The 9,278-nt window shown below is 37.1% G+C and overlaps 1 protein-coding gene across 1 annotated transcript in view; it reads left to right on the top strand.

The window, feature by feature from the left end:
- The first annotated feature begins 875 nt into the window (after positions 1–875).
- Positions 876–9,278, top strand: part of DIS3 (DIS3 homolog, exosome endoribonuclease and 3'-5' exoribonuclease) — a 22,599-nt gene continuing 14,196 nt past the window's right edge. Inside the window, exons 1-9 of the mRNA XM_009281742.2 lie at positions 876–902; positions 2,009–2,166; positions 2,851–3,044; positions 3,161–3,234; positions 4,406–4,573; positions 5,506–5,670; positions 6,607–6,720; positions 6,808–6,945; positions 8,046–8,192. Coding sequence (XP_009280017.1) covers positions 876–902; positions 2,009–2,166; positions 2,851–3,044; positions 3,161–3,234; positions 4,406–4,573; positions 5,506–5,670; positions 6,607–6,720; positions 6,808–6,945; positions 8,046–8,192 — 1,185 coding nt within the window. The remainder of the gene's footprint in view (positions 903–2,008; positions 2,167–2,850; positions 3,045–3,160; positions 3,235–4,405; positions 4,574–5,505; positions 5,671–6,606; positions 6,721–6,807; positions 6,946–8,045; positions 8,193–9,278) is intronic.

Here is a 9,278-nt window from a genome sequence, read left to right as displayed (position 1 = left end):
CTCTGGGCCCGGCCGTCCCCCCTGTGGAGCCTTAAGCCCCGCTCCAGCCTTGGTTAAATCCGCGTGGGTGCGAGATACCCCGCTCCCCTTAGGCCTGGGGTTCGGGCATCGTTCCTGGAGGGGCGCGTTTAGCGGTGCGCTGTCGGGCTTGGGTCTTCCCCTTGTTAATTGTGTCTGCTTGATCCCCGGGTGGGTGGTCTTTTCTTTCCCTGCCAGCTACTGAGGAGGCCTTCGGCATCTCCCAGTCTAGTCTGGCTTTAGACCGTTTTCCGGTTTTATATTTTGCTGCCTGAACGGTAGGAATAAAGAGCAACATCTTTCTTGTTTGTTGTGGTCTGATACGGGTATGTAAAGTCAGGCAAGGAGAGTGAATAGACTCTGAAGCAGCGATCGGGATCTGCAGGTGGTCACTGAATTTTCCTGTCAACGTGAATTGTCCTAAATACCTATTCTCTCTCTCAGAGACTGTTGTAGGCTTAGGTTCTTTATACTGTGTCGTTGATTTCAAGTAATGGATAGAGGCTGCAAAATCATCCCATGTACAGCTCTGGAAGCGTGGGATGAACTTTACTCTGCAGCCCGTCACTAATTGTGCAAAGGCTTGAGTCTGGGCAGTGCAGACAGTAGAACTCCAGGTTGGGAGGCAGTGAATTCCCAAGCTGGATGTCTGACTTTTTTAATTGCTTTTGAATACATCTGTAGAAAGAAAGCCCCATGCAGACGTTGGAGACTGGAAGTAATTCATGAATCCTAACATGGATTACTCCGGAGAGGGTTACAACACTCATGTTTTAGCAGTTACCCATCCCAAAAGTTGGAAGTAAGGATTTTCTTCCCAAAGCAGCAAGTCAAGGGATGTTTTCAGCCTGTTACCCATGGACTTCTTGGTGTCTGTTGGCAAAGTTTGTATATACATACTACAGAGCACTCTGAGAATGTGCCGGGGGACACTGCCATGAACTGGAGCAGTGGGGATTAGGAAGTCTTGGTAACAGTAGGAAAAGTTTTACCTAGCAACTGGAACAGGATTGCAACAGTAAGACTTGGCCTGGTAATTCAGCTTGTGCATAGAAGAATATTGGATTTCTTGCCCTGCGAACATGGCTCTAAATCTTTTAGGTCATCTAAACATCAGGTGCAGAGAAGCTTGGTCTGGTATTGCTTTTTTGATTCTTTTAGCCATGCCCTCTAGAGCCTTATTGCTGTCTCTTTTTGGAGGTGGGTTCGCACAGCTCCTTGCCACAAGCTTAGGAAACTGAGCTCACCTTTTTCTCCTGACAGGAGCATGGATTTTTGGTGTAGGTTTGTCTCTCTTGCACACCCCGGCTGTCAGGAGTTGGCAAAGAAAAGTGCTCAAAAATTTTTAATGGATTTCCTCAAAAAAAAGTATTTGAAAAGGTGAAGAGCAGCTAACAGAATTCCAATTGATTTGAATCTGCGGAAATTAAAATTGCAGTGCAGCAGTGGGATTGTTTTTGGACATCTTAAGCCTACACATGCTCAGGCATGTCCATGTTAGCTGTGTAACAGCGGCCAAGTGCTATTTTATGGTTTGTATTGCTCACAAAGACATATGCCAGATAGCCTTTAAATTATGTTGGATTACTGTCAGATTGTGCATAGATGTATTTTGTTTACGAATATTATAATTTACAAGAACCAATCTTATGTAAACAAAATTTCTAGTGTACATCTGGCCTTAAATTTGATTGGAGTCCTGCATACGTTGAGGCTGAATTTGCTGGAAGTCAGAATAAGTCCTTATCTTCACTCCAGCAAAATTCAGGTCACGAAGAGGCTGGAAAATCCTATTTGAACTTTTTGCCCACAAGCAGGAGGAAGCAGCTTAATATACTGTTCAGTCTCCCAAGAGTGAGAGAAAAAGGCAGAAGTAGTGCAACTCATTATTCATGTTAGCTTTTTACGTATTAACCAAACAAATATTTCAAGTCCTGTTATTGGATAGAATTAAACAACAATTTTGATTCATTTCCATTTTGTTCCTCAGATTGATATACTTGAAGATGCTGTTATTAAGAATGTCATTGTGCTACAGACAGTCTTACAAGAAGTCAGGAATCGGAGTGCACCAGTGTACAAGCGAATTAGGGACGTGATTGGAAACCCTGAAAAACATTTCTATTCTTTCACCAATGAACATCACCGGTAAGGTGTGGAATAGGGTATAGTAAAGTTGTACTGATGTCCAGTAAAAGAAACTGGGAAACAGAACTGGAACATGTGAACTAGGTAAAAAAAAAAACCGTAAGGTTGAGGTGCATAGAACTCTGTACTTCTAAGGAATCCTATTGAGAAATAGTTGCATGTTTCAGGAGCTTTTCTGGTTTATAATTAATATAAGCATATATATTATGAAAAGGTGATTAGAATATTGAATAAAGTTTATAAACAAGACTAACTTGAGCAATGGAATAATGCTTTTCCATTTTAGTGTCCCTTTAAAACATTAAAAAATCTGTTCATTTGTGACAGAAAGCTCTAAGATGTGAAGAGCAATTAATTTGCCTTTATTTGTGCTCACAAGTCGTTTCCACTACTGCAGTATCATAGTTCTAGCATCTTGAATGCAGTCTTCAATCATCAGTGAGAAGGTTGTATTAGAAATTAACACTTCCTTGCTATTTTTCTTGACTCTTCTGTCTCCTGACCCTTCTTCAGTGGCCTATAGAGTGTTACACATATATAGTATAAATATATTATTATTAAAATTATATTATTATTATTATTATTATTATTATTATTATTATTATTATAATTGTAAAAATTGTGGTAAGTATGGATAGATGTTGGGATTTGTTTTGTTTTGTTTCCCCCCTTTTATTTATTTAGAGAAACATACATAGAGCAAGAGCAAGGAGAAACTTCTAATGACCGCAATGACAGAGCCATTCGAGTAGCAGTAAAATGGTACAATGAACACTTGAAGAAAATACAGGATGAGGAGAAGATCCAAGTTATCTTTTTAACAAATGACAGAACTAATAAAGAGAAAGCTCTAGAGGAAGGGATAACTGCTTATACGTGTAAGTGAAGTGGCACGTATGTTAAATTTATTGCTCAGATATACAATCTCAGCAGTGTCTTCATACCTAAATCCCGTGCATCTCTTGCATAAATATTTATGTGTGTGCTTTTGTAGGTGAGGAGTATATAAAAAGCTTGATAGCTAATCCTGATCTTGTAGATCGTCTTGCTTGTGTATCTGATGAAGGGGTATGTTTTTATTTTCTTTTTATAAAATAAATTAATCACAAATGGTTTGCAGTATATTATTGGACACTGTATGTCAGGCTAATAGCATCAGTTTAGAAAATGAGGACTCTGGACTTTACTACCATTTTGGCAGTACAACTTTTTGACAGCTGAAGAGAAAAAAGGAAATATTGCAGCTGTTTTTACTGCTGCTTATATGCCTATTAGTAGGTATCTAGTTATTTGTAAAAAGCTATTTGCTTTAGGTAACTGGTGGGAAGATGAGAGTAATAACATTTGGTTAAAGAAAAGTGTGTAAATATTAGAAATAATTGAAACAAAATGAAAACTACAGAAGTGTATATTGCAAACCATTTAGGTCTTTGTTTTGTGTCTTATTTGAAAATTTATGTTAACTTACTATTGATCAAAAGCATTTTCTATCAAAAGCTCTGGTTTTTGTGGTCAGTTAAGTTGACTTAAGTGCATGCTGCAGCTTGAAGATGAGCTACATCCTCTTCTATTTCCTTGTGCTTTGTGTTTATCAGAACCAAGACCTATATTTTCACATAAGACTGATATAGCTGAAAACTAACACCACCAAAAAATGGGAAGGTTAATTTCATCAGTTAGTTCTAACGGAATGGAGTGGAACATACAAGAGTGGGAAGAAAGTGGAGGGCTCAGCTGATCTTTTCAGCGGTTAGCTGTGGTTCATTCAGCTTTAACCAATTGTCTGACTGCTCCAAAGTTTAGTCACAGTATTGTGTTTTCATAATGCTCCATATAGCTTACAGTATATGCTTACACTGTGTGCTGTACTCTTTACTATGTAGTACTATGCTAATATTTTTTTCACTAAGTATGTGTTTAGTCAGAATATCCAAATCAATGTAAAAGTGTATGTCACTTGTGCAGTATCTTTTAAAGTAACTGCAGGCAAACAGGAAAAGAAAAGGAAGCATTCCTAGAATTGTCATGTTTCTGTGTTCTTTGTGCTTTTTATGCTTCATTAGAAAAATTACTGCTTAATAGTAGTTTTTCATTATTGTGCATATTCAAACCTACACATAGTTACAATTTTGTAGTTTGCTAGCTTGAGTGTCATGTTCCTGAGCTCACTTTTGGAATAATCATGAATACAAAAGACTGAAAATTTCTTTTTTTTTTTTTTTTTTTTTTTTTTTTAAAGATAGAAATAGAAAGTGGAAAAATAATTTTTCCAGAACATATTCCTCTTAGCAAACTGCAGCAAGGAATAAAATCTGGTATTTACCTCCAAGGAACTTACAGGGCAAGCAGAGATAATTATCTTGAAGCTACTGTTTGGGTTCATGGAGATGCTGAAGAAAACAAAGAGGTGAGTTCTTAATTTTGACTTCATGCTGTGAACTTTAACTAGCCTCAGTAATGACTTAAAATGTAATTCTTTCATGGTGATGTATGTTGTTAAAAAGGAGCATTATAGTAATTTTTCCTCTTCTGTGTTTTAATGACTTTTTTGCTTTGTTTTTGTCTGTTTATTTGTATGGATACAGACAACTGAAATGTTGACTGTGCTCTTTTCAAAAAGAGAATAATGTGTTTAAAATTATACTTTGTGCTTTGATAAAGTATTTGATAAAGCTGAATCTTAGTTGTTAATAGTTTTTCAATTGACTCGAATATAACACTTTTAATAGTTTGAAACATATGGTGAAAGACAGAGAAACAAGTTTGTAGGAGGATTTTCAGAAAAACTGTGGTGAGCCCTTGTGGGGCTCTCTTGCTTTATTTCCCCTGCTATTTTCACTCCTGGTGATGAGTAGATGAGCTGTTCCCCTCCAAGCAGTTAACCCAGCTGTCTGCCTACTGGATTCTCTGTTGGTACAGTTGTATAGACACTGTTTCTGAGCAGCAGCAGTTGTCTCCTCCCTCCCTATTTGTAGTGGCAGCTGAGGTGCTTCTCTGGCTCTCCGTTTCTTTTATTCCTATCTCCCAGTAGTCTGTGGAGTCCCCTAGCCTACAAAAATAGGATTGTCTGATTAAAAAAAAAAAAAAAAAAGTCTGGGGAAAACAAGTGATTTTTATAAAGGCAATTGGAATCCTGAAATAGTATCATCACTACTGAAAGAAACCTAGGCAGAGGAAGAAAGTGCCTCACAAATATGCCTTAAAATGTTCTTTAGATTGCAGAGCCTGTTATACGTGGATACTCTTCTGTTACACTGCTTTGATTTGGGTCTTCTGTCGCTATCATCATGAATCATCATCATCAAAGCATTTTCATTTTTTGTTTTCTAAAAAATCCAGATAATTATACAGGGACTGAAACATTTAAACCGAGCAGTTCATGAAGATATTGTAGCTGTGGAGTTGTTGGCAAGAGATGAATGGGTGGCACCATCCTCAGTGGTCTTGCAGGATGATGGCCAGAATGAAGATGACATTGAAAATGAAGAGGAGAAAGAAAACATTGTATGGATTAAATAATTTTTTACTTTACTTAAGAGAGAGATGAAATCTGCAATACCCTGACAGTGTTTGTTAGGCTTTAGATTTATACATCCTTTTTATACTGACTCCTAAAAGCTATTGTGAACATGGAAATTATAAACCTTAATTGTAGTCCTACAGTTCCGTTAAATACATGAATATGTATAAAATGGATACTTTTTAATTAATCCCAATCAGAAATTCCCACATCACTTTGTTAAACTTCATAAATCTAAAAGTTACTGAGTGGTAGTCAGGTAATAATGCAAAGCTATATGCTGATGTGCAGATAAGGATTTGCTAGAATAGAAGCAGATGTTGTATCACGATGACAGTCAGCTTTTATAGGCAATGCATGTGTTTGGAACCAGTTGTAAAATATTCTTTAGCTTCTTGCAGTAATTCTGCTTAATGTGTGTGCAGTGCACACACATGTATACCCTGTCCAACAAATATTTGCATTTCTTTAGAAACATGATCTTCCTACTGAGTACCATGGGAATGTTTTTTAATTACTGTGTTTAGAATTACTGGAGAATTCTCAAGCAACATAAAAGGGCTCCTAAAAATTATAATAATAGCTTGGAAAAGAAAATGGAGATAGTTGTGGAGTAAGCAGAGACAGTGGAACAAGGTAACATTTCTTCGGAGTCTTTCTGCTGTTCTTTGTTTTTCTGAAACAATATCCGTTAAGAAAAAACAAAACCACAACAAAGTAGTCATGTCACATACTAAAAATACTAAAAGTCATGCAAAGCACAGGGAGACATAGTTCCGTTTATGAAGTCATAATAGAATTTATGGCACTATAGTGACACATAAGTTGTTACCACCAAGGTTTGAGATACATGCTGTAGTCAAACACGTTAACATGAGTTCAGAGAGTTTTGTGTTTTTAACCTATGTGTTTTCTACCAGCTGAAGACTGCTGTTAACAAGGACATGCTGAGACCTACAGGAAAAGTAGTGGGCATTATAAAACGAAACTGGCGACCGTTTTGTGGCATGCTTTCCAAATCACAGATCAAAGAGGTAAGGAAATAAGCAAGTTATTGTAGGTGCAGATATTTTTTTTCCTTTAATTAGAAATTATTTGTTCCTTTTTCTGGCTGTTAATAGGCAAGGCGCCATTTGTTTACACCAGCTGATCGCAGAATTCCTCGCATTCGAATAGAAACAAGACAAGCAGATACGCTGGAAGGACAAAGAATAGTTGTTGCTATTGATGGTTGGCCCAGGAATTCCAGGTATCCTAATGTAAGTTTAAATGTTTTCTTCTGAACTTTTATCTGTCCCATTTTTATGTGCTTATAAGGTGAGATGTTTATTATTATCTGCAACGCTGAGTAACTTCAAAAAGCGTTGACGTGAATTTTAAGTTCTTTGAGTGCCATTCTTTGATGGTGCAAATTAAGGAAGTCTTGAAATGATTTAGCTTACTCTTACCCCCAAAAAGCAGGTATGGGCTATCATACTTAAAAAGCTTGGTGCTCAGGTTCTGCAGTGAACATATATGTGCTAACTAAGGTGTTTTATTTAGACTAACTAGGGACCGCGTTGTTTTAGTCTGGGTTCCTAGAAATGTGAACCTTTCGCTGTGGCTTTGCTCATCCACACATTGATGACCGTCCTGGCAAGTAGTTTCAAACACATTGGCCAAATTCAGTCGTATTGCCAGTGGGGCAGAGTTACAGGTAATTAAGTTCTTAAAAGTTCTTTGTAAATAAACAGGAGGATATAAGAGAAATTGAGGACACTAGCTTCAATTTGTGTTGAACACTAACTAGGTTTTGAAGAGGCTTCTGTTGCCTTGTGTAGGAATGCATAGCTTGTAATGAACGAGAGCACAGCTGTCTCACCCATGTTTAGAGAAATGAAGGAAACTTGGAATATATGGAAGGAGTGTTAAGATGACGACAGCATTGCTGCAGAGGATGAGAGACGTGAGAAAGGAAGTAGAGTTAATGTGGTGTTAGGGAGTGGGATGTGTGGCACAACACAAACCCATAGAGAAATTAGACCTTACTAGTTTTGCTGCTTATGCAGCAATGTTTTTTCTTTCCTGCAAAACTGCATTGCTACATTTACAATTTTTGCAGTCTTAAATGTGGAGAATTTAGTGCCATTTGAGGAAAAGAGGGGGAAGTACAAAGTTCAGACTTACTGAATCAATTGAATGTTTGAAATTAAATTTCTCTCTTAAAGATGAGAAAGTTGACTGAAGAAGGAAAGATTACTCCTGTGTAGTTTAATATACTAATAACCTATGAAATAATGGTCTGAAATACTTATTTTTGAGCAAACAATATTGCTTGATGTGCCTGTGTATATTTGTATGTATGTATATTGTTTCTCAGGGTCATTTTGTAAAGAACTTGGGAAGTGCTGGAGATAAGGAGACCGAGACAGAAGTTCTTTTGCTTGAACATGATGTCCCTCATCAGCCTTTTTCCCAGGGTGTCCTTAGTTTCCTACCAAAAATGCCATGGACCATTACAGAACAGGTAATAATTTTTAAATTATTGTAATAATTACTGTGTCTTCTCCTTCAAATCAAACTGTGACATTCCTGGATATCCCAGTGCACCACAAATAGAGGGAAAATGTTGTCCAAAACCATTTTGTCTGGACTTTCAGCCAGATTTCCTGTGGAAACAAGGCCTCTGCAAGTTTTTGGGTTTTGGCTAAAACTGTGTTTGTTAGAGAGAGACATTTTAAGATAAAAACCATATTACAGGTTTCATTAAAAAATAAAAATATAAAAAAAAATTTTTTTTGCAAAGGAGAGAGACTACAGTTCAAATTATTATAAGATCATCCCTAAGAGTTTTTCATCTTGCCAAATAGGTTTGTAACCAAACGTGGCAGCCTGTGTCATCACTAAAATAATCTGAGGATAGGAGACTTTAATATATCCCGCTATAATCCAGTAAAATAATTATAGAAAGATAAACTGGTGTTTGCAGAATTGCTCGTTTTAAATGCTGTTAGTGAATTTCAGGTTCTCCCCCAGTAGCTTAAATACGGGAAATGGTTGCTTTAGAAGGTATGGAAAAATGTCATCAGGGAACAATTTGACCATGGTATGTTTTTGTTTTAGGCTGGGCTAGTTTTTTTTGGTTTGTGTTGGGCTGGGCTGAGTGTTTTTGTCTGTGCATTTTGTGTATGTTAATTTCTTTGAGGTGGGCTGCTTTTATTATAATTTATTACCTAGTCCTATTTCTTTTGAACGTGGAAACTGAAGGAGGAATCTTTGTGTAAATTAGCTGTCTAAAAGTCAGTTGTCTAGTCTAAGATACCTATCTGAGATCTTTTTGTAGCCATCATACAAAGGTACATACTTCCAAAGTGTGCAGTTCTTTCAACTGTCTAGACATCTAAGCCTTAGAAAGCTAAAGTTAGTTGAGGGCAATCATATCCTAAACAATTTGTCCAGCTGGACATGTCAAAATTTCACTTAAAAAAAATCTTGATTCCTGGTTCTGCTAATTCTGAGATCATAGAATCATAGAATGGTTTGGGTTGGAAGGGACCTTAAAGACCATCTAGTTCCAACCCCCCTGCCATGGGCAGGGACACCTTCCACTAGA

This window comes from Aptenodytes forsteri, unplaced genomic scaffold, assembly GCF_000699145.1.
Source record: "Aptenodytes forsteri isolate BGI_AS27 unplaced genomic scaffold, ASM69914v1 Scaffold51, whole genome shotgun sequence".
Lineage (NCBI taxonomy): Eukaryota > Metazoa > Chordata > Aves > Sphenisciformes > Spheniscidae > Aptenodytes > Aptenodytes forsteri.
This window is presented reverse-complemented; position numbering and strand designations above follow the sequence as displayed.